Raw genomic sequence first — 18690 nt, 5'->3', positions numbered from 1 at the left:
CAATCGTCTTTATTGAGTGCTTACTGTGTGCAGAGCACTGGACTAAGCACTTGGGAAGGACAAGTTGGCAACATATAGAGACGGTGCAGAGCACTGTACTAAGCGCTTGGGAAGTCCAAGTTGGCAACATATAGAGACAGTCCCTACCCAGCAGTGGAGAAGAGTCTAGAAGGGGGAGAACCCATGACCTCTGACTCCAAAGCCCGGGCTCTTTCCAATGAGCCACGCTGCTTCTCTGGAGTAGGAGACCGGTCTGCTTGTTTCCCAGGCCACAGGACGCTGTACGTGGGCGTCCGGATGCCCGTGGGCCGCCAGAGTCGCCGACATCACCGGCCCCACGGCCAGAAGCACCGGAGGCGGGCGCGGGGGAAAGGAGCCGCCCAGGGGGACGACGGCCAGGAGCCGCTGGCCCACGGTACCAATGCCCGGGGGGCGAGGCCGGTTCGTTGGGAAGAGGACATTGCCCTCCGTTCGGCCCCCCGAGGGGCATCTCTGGGGGGACCCGGAGACTGGGCCACATGTTAGAGGGGTGGCACAGCTGGCAGCCCCGCAGCCTGGGACCGCGCCGCTCCGCCTGGAGAAAGGGGATCCCGGTGCCAACTCACGTCCGGTTGTCCGTGCCCACGCGGCCCGAGGTTTATGGGAAAGGGGGCAGCGCTCGCACCGCCTGCCTCCGATTTGTGGGAGGAAACTGAGGCGTTGATGGGGCCCGGTCGGAGGAGGGGTTCACGGCCTAAACGTTGGGGGCAACTGGGGCTTCCCTAGATGGCTGGGGTATGACCCTTCCTACCCCCACGCCCCGGTGGTTCTGCTGGCCGATATCGGGCGGGAATATGGGGCCTTTAGATTCGGGGGGAAAGGCCTCGTCCCTCGGCCCTCGGCCCTGACCGACTGGCACCCGGCAGACACCCCATCCCAGCGGGTCCAGTTTATCCTGGGCACCGAAGAGGACGAGCAGCACGTGCCCCACGAGCTGTTCACGGAACTGGACGAGATCTGCATCAGGGACGGGGACGACACTGAGTGGAAGGAGACGGCGAGGTGAGCGCTCCCCTCTCCCCCGCCGCCAGCCGGGAGCGAGGAGCGCCTAACCAGGGGTGACCGACGTGGCCGTGGGGGCCCCCCTTCGCGGTCGCCACGCTAGAGAAGCAGCGTGGCTCATTGGAAAGAGCCCGGGCTTTGGCGTCAGAGGTCATGGGTTCACCAGTTGTCAGCTGGGCAACTTTGGGCAAGTCATTTCACTTCTCTGGGCCTCAGTTACCTCATCTGGAAAATGGGGATTAAGACTGTGAGCCCCCTGTGGGACAACCTCATCACCTTGGAACCTCCCCAGCGCTTAGAACAGTGCTTTGCACATAGTAAGCGCTTAACAAATGCCATTATTATTATTATAGTTATTATAATTATCGCGGACGAGGGAGCTGAGGCCCCAGAGAAATGAAGCGACTTGACCAAGGTCACCCGGCAGACAAGCGGCGGAGTCGGGATTAGAACTCGGGTCCTCTGGCTCCCCGAGCTCTGTCCACCGGGCCCCCCGCCCGCTTGAGGCTCACTGGAAAGAGCCCGGGCTTTGGAGTCAGAGGTCGTGGGTTCAAATCCCAGCTCTGCCAACTGTCAGCTGTGTGACTTTGGGCAAGTCACTTCACTTCTCTGGGCCTCAGTGACCTCACCTGGAAAATGGGGATTAAGACTGTGAGCCCTCCGAGGGACAACCTGATGATGATGGCATTTATTAAGCACTTACTCTGTGCAAAGCACTGTTCTAAGTGCTGGGGAGGTTACAAGGTGATCAGGTTGTCCCACAAGGGGGCTCACAGTCCTAATCCCCATTTTACAGATGAGGTAACTGAGGTACAGAGAAGTTAAGTAACTTGCCCAAAGTCACACAGCTGACAATTGGCAGAGCCGGGATTTGAACCTCTGACTCCAAAGCCCGGGCTCTTTCCACTGAGCCACGCTGCTTCTCCACCTTGATCAACTCACCTTGTAACATCCCCAGCGCTTAGAACAGTGCTTTGTGCATACTAAGCGCTTAATAAATGCCATCATTATTCATCATCATCAATCGTATTTATTGAGCGCTTACTGTGTGCAGAGCACTGTACTAAGCGCTTGGGAAGTACAAGTTGGCAACATATAGAGACAGTCCCTACCCAACAGTGGGCTCACAGTCTAAAAGGGGGAGACAGAGAACAAAACCAAACATACTAACAAAATAAAATAAATAGAATAGATATGTACAAGTAAAATAAATAAATAAATAAATAGAGTAACAAATATGTACAAACATATATACATATATACAGGTGCTGTGGGGAAGGGAAGGAGGCAAGATGGGGGGTGGAGAGGGGGACGAGGGGGAGAGGAAGGAAGGGGCTCAGTCTGGGAAGGCTTCCTGGAGGAGGTGAGCTCTCAGTAGGGCCTTGAAGGGAGGAAGAGAGCGAGCTTGGTGGGTGGGCAGAGGGGGCGAGGTGATGGAGAGCCTTGAAGCCCAGGGTGAGGAGTTTCTGCCTGATGCGCAGATTGATTGGTAGCCACTAATAATAATAATATTATTATTATTATTATTATTATTGAGGAATCCCTCCCCGAGTCCCCCGTCTTCTGCCACCCATACGCGGAGGCCGACGTGCCCCTTCCCCCCGACCGCCATCGGGGCGGTGGTTCTTTCAGGTGGCTGAAGTTCGAGGAGGACGTAGAGGACGGCGGCGAGCGGTGGAGCAAGCCCTACGTGGCCACGCTGTCTCTGCACAGCCTCTTCGAGCTGCGCAGCTGCCTGGTCAACGGGACCGTCCTCCTGGACGCACACGCCGGCAACATCGAGGAGATCTCAGGTAGCCGCGGTCCCCCCGGGGGCTCCAAGGGACCCCCCAAACGTCCCCCACCATCACCCCACCGATCACCGAACTGGGGGAAGCAGAAAGAGCCCTGAGCGTGGGAGGGCCTAGGTTTTAATCCTCGTGATTTTGGGTGACGTGGGGCAAATCACACCTCTGGGCCTCCGTTTCTTTGTCTGTAAAATGGGCCCCCCCCCCTTCCTACTTAGAAGGTCATGGGCTTAGAAAGTCATGGGTTCTGCCACTTGTCTGCTGGGTGACCTTGGTCAAGTGACTTCACTTCTCTGGGCCTCCGTTCCCTCATCTGGAAAATGGGGATGAAGACTGGGAGCCCCCCCCCGTGGGACAACCTGATCACCTTGTAACCTCCCCAGCGCTTAGGACAGTGCTTTGCGCAGAGTAAGCGCTTAATAAATGCCATCATGATTATTATTATCTGGAAAATGGGGATGAAGACTGTGAGCCCCCCGTGGGACAACCTGATCACCTTGTAACCTCCGCAGCGCTTAAGACAGTCCTTTGCACAGAGTAAGCGCTTAATAAATACTATCATTATTATTATTATTATCTAGAAAATGGGGATGAAGACTGTGAGCCCCCCGTGGGACAACGTGATCACCTTGTAACCTCCCCAGCGCTTAGGACAGTGCTTTGCACAGAGTAAGCACTTAATAAGTGCTATCATGATTATTATTATCTGGAAAATGGGGATGAAGACTGTGAGCCCCCCGTGGGACAACCTGATCACCTTGTAACCTCCCCAGCGCTTAAGACAGTGCTTTGCACATAGTAAGCGCTTAAATGCTATCATCATTATTATTATTATCTAGAAAATGGGGATGAAGACTGTGAGCCCCCCTGTGAGACAACCTGATCACCTTGTTACCTCCCCAGCGCTTAGGACAGTGCTTTGCGCAGAGTAAGCGCTTAATAAATGCCATCATGATTATTATTATCTGGAAAATGGGGATGAAGACTGTGAGCCCCCTGTGGGACAACCTGATCACCTTCTAACCTCCCCAGTGCCTAGGACAGTGCTTTGCACAGAGTAAGCACTTAATAAATGCCATCATTATTATTATTATCTGGAAAATGGAGATTAAGACTGTGAGTCCCACGTGGGACAGGGACTGTGTCCAACCGGATTTGCTTGTATCCACCCCAGCAGTTAGAACAGTGCCTGGCACATAATAATAATAATAATGGCATTTATTAAGCACTTACTATGTGCAAAGCACTGTTCTAAGCACTGGGGAGGTTACAAGGTGATCAGGTTATCCCATGGGGGGCTCACCGTTTTAATCCCCATTTTACAGATGAAGTAACTGAGGCCCAGAGAAGTGAAGTCACACAGCTGACAGTTGGCGGGGCTGGGATTTGAACCCGTGACCTCTGACTCCAAAGCCCGGGCTCTTTCCACTGAGCCACGCTGCACATAGAAAGCGCTTAACAAATACCATAATTAGTATTATTATTCTTCGGTGGAGAGTGGCGAGATAGATGAGAGGGTTGGCATAGAGCAGAGGAAGGGAAGCAGCGTGGCTCAATGGAAAGAGCCCGGGCTTTGGAGTCAGAGGTCATGGGTTCAAATCCCAGCCCCGCCAACTGTCAGCTGGGTGACTGTGGGCGAGTCACTTCCCTTCTCTGTGCCTCCATCTGGAAAATGGGGATGAAGACTGTGAGCCCCCCGTGGGACAACCCGATCACCTTGTAACCTCCCCAGCGCTTAGAACAGTGCTTTGCACATAGTAAGCGCTTAACAAGTACCATCATTTTTATTATTATTTATTATGGGCACCTGAGGCCCTCCGAATGGACATCCGTCCCCGACCCAGGCCAGTGACCGGAAGCCCGAGGGCTGCGATCGGACCGGACCTGGCTACGAGGGAGGGGTGGGGAAAGGTGCTGAGGGAGGCGGCCGCTTTGCCTTCCAGACTTGATCCTGGCCCAGCAGGAGCTGGCCGGAGCCCTGAGCCAGGCCGTGCGGGGCCGGGTCCGCGAAGCCCTGCTCAGGAGGCATCACCACCAGAACGAGAGGAAGAGGGGGACCCTCATCCCCATCGTCCGCTCCTTCACCGAGGTCGGCAAGAAGCAGCCCGACCAGCCCTCGATGGACAGAAACAGTAAGGGCGAGGGTGGGGGGAAGCGGAGAAGCCAAGCCTCGCCTCCTCGGCCCCTCGGAGCCCAGGGGCCCCTCTCTGGGGAGCGAGCCTGGCAGAGTGGGGAGTTGGGCCTCCAGGGCGGTAGAAAGGCACTTTCTGGCCTCACTACGCAGCCAGTGACCAGTCCACTTACTGGTCACTCTAGGACCAATGGAGGCACTCCCTGGCCACTCTAGGGGGCTAGTGACCATCCAGTGATTGGCCTCCAATAGAGGCCCCAAGCATGTCAGTTCTAGGCAGCCAAGGGTCACTCAGGGATTGACCTAAAGAGGCCCCAGACGTGCCCACCAAAGGCACTTCCTGGCCTCTCTAGGGGGCCAGTGACCATCCGGTGATTGGCCTCCAATGGAGGCCCCAAGCATGCCAGTTGTAGGCAGCCAGGGGTCACTCAGCGATTGACCTAAAGAGGCCCCAGACGTGCCCACCAAAGGCACTTCCTGGCCTCTCTAGGGGGCTAGTGACCATCCAGTGATTGGCCTCCAGTGGAGGCCCCAAGCATGCCAATCACTTTATGTTCTCTCTAGGCAGCCAGGGGTCACTCAGCCATTGACCTAAAGAGGCCCCAGGCGTGCCCACCAAAGGCCCTTCCTGGCCTCTCTCGGGGGCTAGTGACCATCCAGTGATTGGCCTCCAATGGAGGCCCCAAGCATGCCAATCACTTTTTGTTCCCTCTAGGCAGCCAGGGGTCACTCAGCGATTGACCTAAAGAGGCCCCAAACATGCCCACCAAAGGCACTTCCTAGCCTCTCTAGGGGGCCAGTGACCATCCAGTGATTGGCCTCCAATGGAGGCCCCAAGCATGCCAATTCTAGGCAGCCAGGGGTCACTCAGCGATTGACCTAAAGAGGCCCCAGGCATGCCCACCAAAGGCACTTCCTGGCCTCTCTAGGGGCTAGTGACCATCCAGTGATTGGCTTCCAATGTAGGCCCCAAGCATGCCAATCACTTTCTGTTCCCTCTAGGCAGCCAGGGGTCACTCAGCCATTGACCTAAAGAGGCCCCAGGCGTACCCACCAGAGGCACTTCCCGGCCTCTCTCGGGGGCTAGTGACCATCCAGTGATTGGCCTCCAATGGAGGCCCCAAGCATGCCAATCACTTTCTGTTCCCGCTAGGCATCCAGGGGTCACTCAGCCTTTGACCTAAATAGGCCCCAGGCGTGCCCACCAAAGGCACTTCCTGGCCTCTCTAGGGGGCTGGTGACCATCTGGTGATTGGCCTCCAATGGAGGCCCCAAGCATGCCAGTTCTAGGCGGCCAGGGGTCACTCAGCGAGTGACCTAAAGAGGCCCCAGGCCTGCCCACCAAAGGCACTTCCTGGCCTCTCTTGGGGGCTAGTGACCATCCAGTGATTGGCCTCCAATGGAGGCCCCAAGCATGCCAATTCTAGGCAGCCAGGGGTCACTCAGCGATTGACCTAAAGAGGCCCCAGGCGTGCCCACCAAAGGCACTTCCTGGCCTCTCTAGGGGGCTAGTGACCACCCGGTGATTGGCCTCCAATGGAGGCCCCAAGGATACCAATTCTAGGCAGCCAGGGGTCACTCAGCCATTGACCTAAAGAAGCCCCAGATGTACCCACGAAAGGCACTCCCTGTTCTCTCTAGGCAGCCAGGGGCCCCTCAGTACATGTCTCCGTCTGGGGAGCCTGTAGACTGAAGGGGTTCAACAAGTCAGGGGATGTGTCAACCCCACGACCCTGGCCGAGCTGGGCTGCCCAGAGGGAGGACCGAAGACGAGAGGGAGCAGAGCTCCTGAAAATTCTGGGAATTTCCCCAGCAGGCCAGATGGTTTCGCCTCAGTCTGTTCCGGTTCAACTTGAGGGGAAAAATGGAGTTAACTGTGAGAACAGCGGTGTGGATTTAAGCAAGGTGAGCGCCAACTGGGCAGTGGGAGGCCGGGGGGTGGGGGGAATGGCCGGGGGTGGATTGCCCCTCTCCTCTTCCGGACGTAAAGCCCTGCCTCAACAGGGCCTTGAGGAGATACCACAACATGTGAGTGTGTATTGGGGGTGGGGGGTAGAGCGGCAGCGGCATTCAGTGCTTAAAACAGTGCTTTGCACATAGTAAGCGCTTAACAAATGCCATTATTATTATTAACAAAGTTTGAAAACTAGATTTAGCCAAAAATTGCAGAATCTCCGCTACTCATCTGCTGTGTGACCTTGGGCAAGTCACTTCAGTTCCCTCATCTGTAAAATGGGGATGAAGACCCAATTACTCTATTTATTTATTACTCTATTTATTTATTTATTACTCTATTATTACTCTATTTATTCATTACTCTATTATTACTCTATTTATTTATTAATTACTCTATTTATTTATTACTCTATTAATTTATTGTTACTCTTTATTACTCTATTTATTTATTATTCTATTTATTTTACTTGTACATATTCTATTTATTTTATTTTGTCAATATGTTTTGTTTTGTTCTCTGTCTCCCCCTTCTAGTCTGTTTATTTTATTTTGTTAGTGTGTTTTGTTTTGTTGTCGGTCTCCCCCTTCCAGACTGTGACCTTGGACTTCCCAAGCGCTTAGTACAGTGCTCTGCGCACAGTAAGCGCTCAATAAATATGATTGAATGAATGAATGAAAGACCGTGAGCCCCGTGTGACACAGGGACTGCGTCCAACCCGATTTGTTTGTATCTCCCTCAGCGCTTAGTACGGTGCCTGGCATATAGTAAGGGCTTAACAAATATCACAATTATTATAATCATAGGGAAGCAGCGTGGTTCAGTGGCTCTGTCTCCCCCTTTTAGACTGTGAGCCCACTGTTGGGTAGGGACTGTCTCTATATGTTGCCAACTTGGACTTCCCAAGCGCTTAGTCCAGTGCTCTGCACACAGTAAGCACTCAATAAATACGATTGATTGATTGATTGATTGGAAAGAGCCCGGGCTTTGGAGTCAGAGATCATCCCTTCAAATCCCAGCTCCGCCACTGTGTGACTTTGGACAAGTCACTTCACTTCTCTGGGCCTCAGTTCCCTCATCTGGAAAATGGGCTTAAGACTGTGAGCCTCCCGTGGGACAACCTGATCACCTTGTAAACTCTCCAGCGCTTAGAACAGTGCTTTGCACAGAGTAAGTGCTTAATAAATGCCACTGTTATTATCACTACTATCTAGAATCCATAATTCCTTAGTGTGTCGATCCATTATACTTCTTCAGTCAATCAATCAATCGTATTTACTGAGCGCTTACTATGTGCAGAGCACTGTACTAAGCGCTTGGGAAGTACAAATTGGCATCACATAGAGTGAATTCCACTTCTTAGAGTGGAAGCTCCCTGCAGGCAGGGAGTGTGGGTTTGGGGGGGGTGGGGAGGTCCTGGGGGGGGCGTGGGGCCGAGGGGGGTGCTCACGGCCTCGGTCAACTTTCAGGCGGACCTTCACTTCATGAAGAAAATTCCCTCCGGAGCGGAAGCGTCCAACGTCCTGGTGGGCGAGCTGGAAACGCTGGACCGGCCCATCGTGGCGTTCGTGCGCCTGTCCCCGGCTGTCCTGCTCTCGGGGTTGACGGAGGTGCCCATCCCCACCAGGTGACGACCCGGACCCTCCCGGTGGGCCCCCGGCCGGAGGGCGCCCCGGGGGAGCCTCCTCTGGGGCCGCTTCCGTCCGGGAGAGTGGACGATGCAGATCCACGGAGAGCCGGAGGAGAGGGGATAAGGCAAGGCGACGGGACCCCTGAGCTACTGGAGCTGGGGATAATAATAATAATAATAATAATAATAATAATAATAATGGTATTTATTAAGCGCTTACTATGTGCAGAGCACTGTCCTAAGCGCTGGGGAATTTACAAGGTGATCAGGTTGCCCCCGTGGGGCTCACAGTGTTAATCCCCATTTTCCAGATGAGTTCACTGAGGCCCAGAGAAGTGAAGTCACACAGCTGACGAGTGGCGGAGCCGGGATTTGAACCCATGACCTCTGACTCCAAAGCCCAGGCTCTTTCCTTTGAGCCACGCTGCTTCTCAAAACTACCAAACACACACAGACAAATTTTCATTCATTCGTTCAATCATATTTATTGAGCGCTTACCGTGTGTAGTCTTCTAGACTGTGAGCCCGCTGTTGGGTAGGGACTGTCTCTATGTGTTGCCGACTTGTCCTTCCCAAGCGCTTAGTACAGTGCTCTGCACACAGTAAGCGCTCAATAAATACGGTTGATTGATTGATTGCAGAGCACTGTACTAAGTGCGTGGGAGAAGACAACAGAGCAGTAATCGGACACAGTCCCTGCCCACGACGAGCTTACAGTCCAGGGAATTCCTAGGGCTTCCCACCGCAAGGGCAGACGTGGCTTCTCCCGGCTGCTGGAAGCTTAAAACTCCACCTCCGGTCACCTTCCAGACGAACAGACCTCCCGCGGACCACCGACCGAACAGTCCGAGGGGCCGGGACCGGCCCAACCCGCAGCACGCTCTCTAGCCCAAACGGGTCGGGGCCAGTGCGGTCTCGATCAATCAATCAATCAATCGTATTTATTGAGCGCTTACTGTGTGCGGAGCACTGTACTAAGCACTTGGGAAGGACAAGTTGGCAACATATAGAGACAGTCCCTACCCAGCAGTGGGCTCACAGTCTAAAAGGGGGAGATGGGGAACAAAACCAAACATACTAACAAAATAAAATAGAATGGATATGTACAAGTAAAATAAATAGAGTAATAAATATGTACAGACATATATACATATATGCAGGTGCTGTGGGGAAGGGAAGGAGGTAAGATGGGGGGGATGGAGAGGGGGAGGAGGGGGAGAGGAAGGAAGGGGCTCAGTGTGGGAAGGCCTCCTGGAGGAGGTGAGCTCTCAGTAGGGCCTTGAAGGGAGGAAGAGAGCGAGCTTGGCGGATGGGCAGAGGGAGGGCATTCCAGGCCCGGGGAGTGACGTGGGCCAGGGGTCGATGGCGGGACAGGCGAGAACGAGGCATGGGGAACGATTTCTCTTGAAGCGGGAGAGGTGGTCCCGCGGACGCCCACCATCCTAATGGGCTGCCCCCCGGGAGTCCTACGCCGCCGGTTCCCCCCGACCCCGGGAGCGGCAGCCGCCCAGCTTCATTTCTTCTTCTAGACTGTGAGCCCACTGTTGGGTAGGGACTATCTCTCTGTGTTGCCAACTTGGACTTCCCAAGCGCTTAGTACAGTGCTCTGCACACAGTAAGCGCTCAATAAGTACGATTGATTGATTAATTCACGCCGTCTGGGAAACGTGCTCTCGGTGGCTGGCCACCCTGCTGGGTTTGGGGGAGAAGGCCAGGGGCGCGGGGCGTGGGGTTCGGGGCAGATCCATCTCTGCTCGTTCTCGTTGCAGGTTCTTATTCCTGTTGCTGGGCCCCGTGGGCAAAGGACAGCAGTACCACGAGATTGGCCGGTCCATGGCTACCATCATGACCGACGAGGTATTTGGCGGGTGGATCATCATCATCATCATCAATCGTATTTATTGAGCGCTTACTGTGTGCAGAGCACTGTACTAAGTGCTTGGGAAGTACAAGTTGGCAACATATAGAGACAGTCCCTACCCAACAGTGGGCTCACAGTCTAAAAGGGGGAGAAGCAGCTTGGCCTAGTGGAAAGAGCACAGGCCTAAGAGTCAGGGGACCTGGGTTCTAATCCCGACTCACCTACTGGACTGCTGTGTAACCTTGGGCGAGTCACTTCACTTCTCGGGGCCTCAGTTTCCTCATCTGCGAAACGGGGATTAAGACTGGGAGCCCCACCGGGGACAGGGGCTGGGTCCAACCCAGTGTGACTCAGTGGAAAGAGCCCGGGCTTTGGAGTCAGAGGTCATGGGTTCAAATCCCGGCTCCGCTAATTCAATCAGTCGTATTTATTGAGGGCTTACTGTGTGCAGAGCACTGTACTAAGCGCTTGGGAAGTCCAAGTTAGCAACATATAAAGACGATCCCTAGCCAACAGTGGGCTCACAGTCTAGAAGGGGGAGACAGAGAACAAAACAAAACATATTAACAAGGTCGAAGGATCCTATTGACTCCATCTTTCCTCCTCAGCCAATCAATCAATCAGTGATATATATTTTTGATGGCATTTATTAAGCGCTTACTATGTGCAAATCACTGTTCTAAGCTCTGGAGAGGTTACGAGGTGATCAGGTTGTCCCACGGGGGACTCACAGTCTTAACCAGCAGCGTGGTTAACTGAAGCAGCGTGGCTCAGTGGAAAGAGCTGGGGCTTTGGAGTCAGAGGTCATGGGTTCAAATCCTGGCTCCACCACTTGTCAGCTGTGTGACTTTGGGCAAGTCACTTCACTTCTCTGGGCCTTAGTTCCCTCATCTGTAAAATGGGGATGAAGACTGACAACCTGATCACCTTGTAACCTCCCTAGTGCTTAGAACAGTGCCTTGCACCTAGTAAGCACTTAATAAATGCTATCATTAACCCTCATTTTACAGATGAGGTAACTGAGGCCCAGAGAAGTGAAGTCACACAGCTGACAATTCATTCAATTGTATTTATTGAGCGCTTACTGTGTGCAGAGCACTGTACTAAGCGCTTGGGAAGTACAAGTCAGCAACATATAGAGACGGTCCCTGCCCAACAGTGGGCTCATTTGAACCCATGATCTCTGACTCCAAAGTCCGTGCTCTTTCCACTGAGCCACATTGCTTCTCATCCTGACCGTGGGCAGAGCACTGTATTAAGCGCTTGGGAGAGTCCAGTAGACACGTTCCCTGCCCGCGGTGAGCTTCCAGTCTCAGCCAGGGTTTCCCACCCTCCAGGCCCGTCCCGTGGGCCCCGCTCGAGGGTAAAACATAATCCAGCGAGGGTCGATCGATTCCGAGAGACCCGTCCTGGGCCCTGGGGAGGGACGGCCGGGCTAGATGGGGGAGAGGAAATGGTCCTGCCCTTAAGGAACTCCCAGTCTGAGGGGAGAGAAAGGACACACACACACACCCCCACAATCACACACCCTCACAACACCCTCCTCAGAATATCCCCCAACACTGGCTTCCAGGGGCTGTCTCCCCTCAGTTTTAAACACACAGACATATACACACACGCTTTCTCTCTCTTTCTCTCTCTTCCCCTCCTCCCTCTTTCCCTCTCACTCAATCAATTAATCGTATTTATTGAGCGCTTACTGTGTGCAGAGCACTGTACTAAGCGCTTGGGAAGTACAAGTTGGCAACATATAGAGACAGTCCCTACCCAACAATCAATCAATCAATCGTGATTGACAATCACGTCTCTGTGCCTCAGTTACCTCATCTGTAAACATCACCTTGTAACTTCCCCAGCGCTTAGAACAGTGCTTTGCACATAGTAAGCACTTAATAAACGCCATCATTCATTCATTCAGTCGTATTTATTGAGCGCTTAAGTTGTGCAGAGCACTGTACTAAGCGCTTGGGAAGTACAAGTTGGCAACATATAGAGTCAGTCCCTACCCAACAGTGGGCTCACAGTCTAGAAGGGGGAGACAGAGAACAAAACCAAACATACTAACAAAATAAAATAAATAGAATAGATATGTACAAGTAAAATAAATAAATAGAGTAATAAATATGTACAAACATCTATACATATATACAAGTGCTGTGGGGAAGGGAAGGAGGTAAGACGGGGGGGATGGAGAGGGGGACGAGGGGGCGAGGTCCTAAGGATCTAGGTGAAATTCTCGGGGCAGCCGAATTTGCTTAGATAATTGCCAGAGCCCTGGTTTGCTGGTGATGTGAACTGCTACACTCGCTCCCTCTTTCATTCAGTCGTATTTATTGAGCGCTTACTGTGTGCAGAGCCACGTTGCTTCTCATACTCAGCGCGTACCGTGGGCAGAGCACTGTATTAAGCGCTTGGGAGAGTCCAGTAGGCACGTTCCCTCCCCCCACTCCCATGCTAACATGCTTCTAGACTGTGAGCCCGCTGTTGGCTAGGGACCGTCTCTATATAATAATAATAATAATGGCATTTATTAAGCGCTTACTATGTGCAAAGCACCGTTCTAAGCGCTGGGGAGGTTGCAAGGTTATCAGGTTGTCCCACGGGGGGCTCACAGTCTTCATGCCCTTAGAAGCAGCGTGGCTTAGTGGGAAGAGCGCGGGCTTGGGAATCAGAGGTCATGGGTTCGAATCCTGGCTCCGCCACTTGTCAGCTGTGTGACCTTGGGCAAGTCACTTAACTTCTCTGGGCCTCAGTTACCTCATCTGTAAAATGGGGATTAAGACTGTGAGCCCCAAGTGGGACAACCTGATCACCTTGTATTCCCCCTAGCGCTTAGAACAGTGCTTCGCACATAGTAAGCGCTTAACAAATGCCACCATTATTGTTATTATTATGCCCATTTTCCAGATGAGGTAACTGAGGCCCAAAGAAGTGAAGTGACTTGCCCAAAGTCACACAGCTGACAAGTGGGGGAGCCGGGATTTGAACCCCTGACCTCTGACTCCAAAGCCCAGCCTCTTTCCACTGAGCCACGCTGCTTCCCCCTATATGTTGCCAGCTTGTACTTCCCAAGCGCTTAGTCCAGTGCTCTGCACACAGTAAGCGCTCAATAAATACGATTGGATGAATTCTGGCTTTGAGGGGCTGTCTGTCCTCTCTCTCTCCTCAGACCAGCAGACTGGCTTTGACAGGCTGCCTCTCATCAGTTCCCTCATCTGTCAAATGGGGATTAAGACTGGGAGCCCCCCCGGGGGACAACCTGATCACCTTGTAACCTCCTCAGTGCTTAGAACAGTGTTTTGCACATAATAAGCGCTTAATAAATGCCATCATTATTATTATTATTATCATCAGCATTCATCTCTCTCTCTCTCTCAGCCTTCAGTCTTCAACACACAAACTCACACACCCACGTGCCCCTCAGACCGTACCGTAGAGAAGCAGCGTGGCTCAGTGGAAAGAGCCCGGGCTTTGGAGTCAGAGGTCATGGGTTCAAATCCCGGATCTGCCAGTTGTCAGCTGGGTGACTTTGGGCAAGTCACTTCACTTCTCTGGGCCTCAGTGACCTCATCTGGAAAATGGGGATTAAGACTGTGAGCCCCACCCCTTGGGACAACCTAATCACTTTGTAACCTCCCCAGCACTTAGAACAGTGCTTTGGAGAAGCAGCGTGGCTCAGTGGAAAGAGCCTGGGCTTTGGAGTCAGAGTTCATGGGTTCAAATCCCGGCTCCGCCAATTGTCATCTGTGTGACTTTGGGCAAGTCATTTCACTTCTCTGGGCCTCAGTTACCTTATCTGGAAAATGGGGATGAAGACTGTGAGCCCCCCGTGGGACAACCTGATCACCTTGTAACCTTCCCAGCGCTTAGAACAGTGCTTTGCACATAGCAAGCGCTGAATAAATGCCATCATTATTATTATTATTATTAAGGTGCCGGATCTACTGAGGGGCAGAACTGATGAGCTCAGTTAACCTCCCCAGTGCTTAGAACAGTGCTTTGCACATAGCAAGCGCTTAACAAAATACCATCTAATCTAATCTCAGTTCCCTCATCTATAAAATGGGGATGAAAACTGTGAGCCCCCCGTGGGACAACCTGATCACCTTGTCACCTCCCCAGCACTTAGAACAGTGCTTTGCACATAGCAAGCGCTGAATAAATGCCATCATTATCATTATTATTATTAAGGTGCCGGATCTACTGAGGGGCAGAACTGATGAGCTCAGTTAACCTCCCCAGTGCTTACAACAGTGCTTTGCACATAGCAAGCACTTAACAAAATGCCATCTAATCTAATCTCAGTTCCCTCATCTGTAAAATGGGAGTGAAAACTGTGAGCCCCCCGTGGGACAACCTGATCACCTTGTCACCTCCCCAGCGCTTAGAACAGTGCTTTGCACATAGCAAGCGCTGAATAAATGCCATCATCATTCTTCTTCTTATTTTTATTATTAAGGTGTCGGATCTACTGAGGGGCAGAACTGATGAGCTCAGTGCTCATCATATCGTATCATATCAGATAGTTCAGTGCTCTGCACATAGTAAGCGCTCAATAAATACGATTGATGATGATGATGATGAGCTATTGTTCTGCTAATTGGTTGTCAGGGGGTGTTGGGCTGACTGGTTTCAGTGGAGGGGGGACGCCGGCCCTCTGCCCCTCCCCAGCCCTGAGTGCCCTCTCCTTCCGCCCCCCGCAAGATCTTCCACGACGTGGCGTACAAGGCCCGGGAGCGGGCTGACCTTGTGGCGGGCTTGGATGAGTTTCTGGACCAGGTGACGGTGCTGCCGCCCGGAGAATGGGACCCATCCATCCGGATCGAACCGCCCAAAAGTGTGCCATCCCAGGTAGGCATCTCCCCGCCGCCCCCATCCTCCGTTGTCCAGCCGGCCGCGGCAGAGGAGGAGGGCCTAGGGACCCCCGAGTCTTTCCAGGCCAACCACCCTGGGGGTCCTCTGCCCCCAGGAGAAGAGGAAGATGCCCGGGGTCACCCCGAATGGAAACCCGTGCCCCAGGGAGCCCGAGCAGCATGGGGGGCACAGCGGCCCCGAACTCCAGCGCACGGGGAGGTGAGTCCTGGCGGCCCTTGCGGTCCTCCCCCTCGCCCACGCTCTCTCAGCCAATCCATCAGTCGATTCTATTTATTGAGCGCTCGCCGCGGGCAGAGAACCGGGCTCAGCCCTTGGGAGAGGACAACGCAACAGAGTTGGTAGACACGCTTCCTGCCCGAAACAAGCTTAAGGTTTAGAGGGGGAGAGGGACGTGAACAGAAATAAATCAGTTTTGGATAGGAATGGAATTGCTGTGGGGGTGAGGGGTGGGGAGAATGCCAGATGCCCAAAGGGTACAGATCCAAGCGCGTGGATGACGGAGAAGGGAGAGGTAGCCGGGGAAAAGAGGATTTAGTCGGGGAAGACTTCCTCTCCCTCTGGGAATGCCATCCGGACACGCCTTCGCCCGCTGAGTGGCGGGTGGCTGGATCTTGGGGCCGGACAAGGCTCTGGAGGGGAAAACGGGGTGGATACGGTGACCCCACTGGGCATTTTATTTCGGACTGCTGAGATAATAATAATGATGGCATTTATTAAGCGCTTACTATGTGCAAAGCCCTGTTCTAAGCGCTGGGGAGGTTACATGGTGATCAGGTTGTCCCACGGGGGGCTCACAGTCTTAATCCAGATGAGGTAACGGAGGCCCAGAGAAGTGAAGTGACTTGCCCAAAGTCACCCAGCTGACAATTGGCGGAGCCGGGATTTGAACCCATGACCTCTGACTCCAAGTCCCGGGCTCTTTCCACTGAGCCACGCTGCTTCTCTATGACATGAGATGTTTTGAGATGACAAAACATTTTCAAATCATCTTCCCTGATCCCGCTTGAATCCCCGTGTCCTTCACAGGGACTTCCCAAGTGCTTAGTACAGTGCTCTGCACACAGTAAGCGCTCAATAAATACGACTGACTGAATGAATGAATATTAGTATTAGCATTGTGATATATTAATAATAATAATAATGGCATTTGTTAAGCGCTTACTATGTGCGAAGCACTGTTCTAAGCGCTGGGGGGGGGATACAACGGAGGCTCCGGCCAAGGTGGCTACCGGCCGTTTCGGGCCAGGTGTCAGCAGAGGGACAGCACGGGGAGACGTCCAGTAGATAGCGAAGGAACAGAGAGTGTTCTGGCTTGAGAGAGGCTGCAGAAGGGAGAGGGAAGAGGGGTTTCTGGTAGATCTCGGTAGGTTTTCGCTTTCCGGAAAGCGTGGTCAGGGGGTGGGCGGGCGGGCACGGAGGGAGCTTTGGGGGGTCCGGGGGTGGGTCCGGGTCTGAGCAGCGCCGGGGGCCTCTGGGGGGTCCGCAGGCTGTTCGGAGGGCTGGTGCTGGACGTGAAGCGGAAGGCGCCCTGGTACTGGAGTGACTTCCGCGATGCCCTGAGCCTGCAGTGCCTGGCCTCCTTTCTGTTCCTCTACTGCGCCTGCATGTCGCCCGTCATCACCTTCGGGGGGCTGCTGGGAGAGGCCACCGAAGGGCGCATCGTAAGGACGGGGGTGGCGCGGGGGCTCGGCCTGGGAGTGGGGTGGGGCCCGACCCGGCTTCTGGGCCCAGCCGGGGGGCTGTGTGACCTTGGGGGAGCCACTGAACCTCTCTGGGCCTCCGTTACCTCATCTGTAAAATGGGGATTGAGACCGTGAGCCCCTTCTAGACTGTGAGCCCACTGTTGGGTAGGGACCGTCTCTATATCAACTTGGACTTCCCAAGCGCTTAGTACAGTGCTCTGCACACAGTAAGCACTCAATAAATATGATTGAATGAGTGAATATAGGACAGGGACTGTTTCCAAACCAATTTGCTTGAATCTGCCCCTGCTCTTAGTATAGTGCTTGGCACCTAGTAAGCACTTAGCAAATACTACATATATATAGTCCTTCTAGACTGTGAGCCCGCTGTTGGGTAGGGACCATCTCTATATGTTGCCAACTTGTACTTTCCAAGCGCTTAGTACAGTGCTCTGCACACAGTAAGCGCTCAGTAAATACGATTGAGTGAATGAATATAGGACAGGGACTGTTTCCAAACCGATTTGCTTGAAGCTAGCCCTGCTCTTAGTATAGTGCTTGGCACCTAGTAAGCACTTAGCAAATACTACATATGTATAGTCCTTCTAGACTGTGAGCCCGCTGTTGGGTAGGGACCATCTCTATATGTTGCCAACTTGGACTTCCCAAGCACTTAGTACAGTGCTCTGCACACAGTAAGCGCTCAATAAATACGATTGAATGAATTTATAGTCCTAGACTGTGAGCCTGCTGTTGGGTAGGGACCGTCTCTATATGTTGCCAACTTGGACTTCCTAAGTGCTTAGTACAGTGCTCTGCACACAGTAAGTGCTCAATAAATAAGATTGAATGAATGAATGAATGAATATTAGAGTAAGTATTGTGATATAATAATAATAATAGCATTTGTTAAGTACTTACTGTGTGCGAAGCACTGTTCTAAGCGCTGGGGGGGATACAAGGTGATCAAGTTGTCCCATGTGGGGCTCGCAGTTTTAATCCCCATTTTCCAGATGAGGTAACTGACGCCCAGAGAAGTGAAGTGACTTGCCCCAAGTCACCCAGCTGACAAGTGGCAGAGCCGGGATTAGAACCCATGACCTCTGGCTCCCAAGCCCGTGTTCTTTCCACTGAGCATATTAATATTGGGATGTATGAGGATTGGGAGAGGACAACGCAACAGAGTTGGTAGACACGCTTCCTGCCTGAAACAATCAATCAATCAATCATTCAATCGTATTTATTGAGTGCTTACTGTGTGCAGAGCACTGTACTAAGCGCTTGGGAAGTACAAGTTGGCAACACATAGAGACGGTCCCTACCGAACAGTGGGCTCACAGTCTAAAAGGGGGAGACAGAGAACAAAACCAAACGTACTAACAAAATAAAACAAATAAAATAGATATGTACAAGTAAAATAAATAGAGTAATAAATATGTACAAACATATATCCATATATACAGGTGCTGTGGGGAAGGGAAGGAGGTAAGATGGGGGGATGGAGAGGGGGACGAGGGGGAGAGGAAGGAAGGGGCTCAGTCTGGGAAGGCCTCCTGGAGGAGGTGAGCTCTCAGAAGCTTAAGGTTTAGGCGGGGAGATGGACGTGAACAGAAATAAATCAGTTTTGGATAGGAACAGAACTGCTGTGGGGGTGAGGGATGGGGAGAATGCCGCCAGGGAGAATACTAATATAATATTAGTATAGTATATATTATTAGTATACTATTAG

At 52.7% G+C, this 18690-nt stretch overlaps 1 protein-coding gene across 4 annotated transcripts in view; it reads left to right on the top strand.

Annotated features, from left to right (window-relative positions):
• The window catches only part of SLC4A8 (solute carrier family 4 member 8), a 42986-nt gene that overhangs the window by 6884 nt on the left and 17412 nt on the right, over positions 1-18690 (top strand). For 2 of the 4 annotated variants that reach the window (XM_038752537.1, XM_038752535.1), the window contains exons 3-12: positions 269-415; positions 906-1041; positions 2674-2834; positions 4772-4960; positions 6776-6864; positions 8383-8540; positions 10313-10400; positions 15109-15255; positions 15374-15477; positions 16766-16940. In XM_038752537.1, the coding sequence (XP_038608465.1) occupies positions 269-415; positions 906-1041; positions 2674-2834; positions 4772-4960; positions 6776-6864; positions 8383-8540; positions 10313-10400; positions 15109-15255; positions 15374-15477; positions 16766-16940 (1394 nt within the window). Of the gene's footprint in view, positions 1-268; positions 416-905; positions 1042-2673; positions 2835-4771; positions 4961-6772; positions 6865-8382; positions 8541-10312; positions 10401-15108; positions 15256-15373; positions 15478-16765; positions 16941-18690 lie in introns of all 4 variants that reach the window. The other 2 variants (XM_038752536.1, XM_038752534.1) reach the window with 1 other exon arrangement.

This window comes from Tachyglossus aculeatus, chromosome 10 (assembly GCF_015852505.1).
Source record: "Tachyglossus aculeatus isolate mTacAcu1 chromosome 10, mTacAcu1.pri, whole genome shotgun sequence".
Classification (NCBI taxonomy): Eukaryota; Metazoa; Chordata; class Mammalia; order Monotremata; family Tachyglossidae; genus Tachyglossus; species Tachyglossus aculeatus.
The sequence above is the reverse complement of the archived record's forward strand: the minus strand, read 5'-3'. Positions and strand labels throughout refer to the sequence as shown.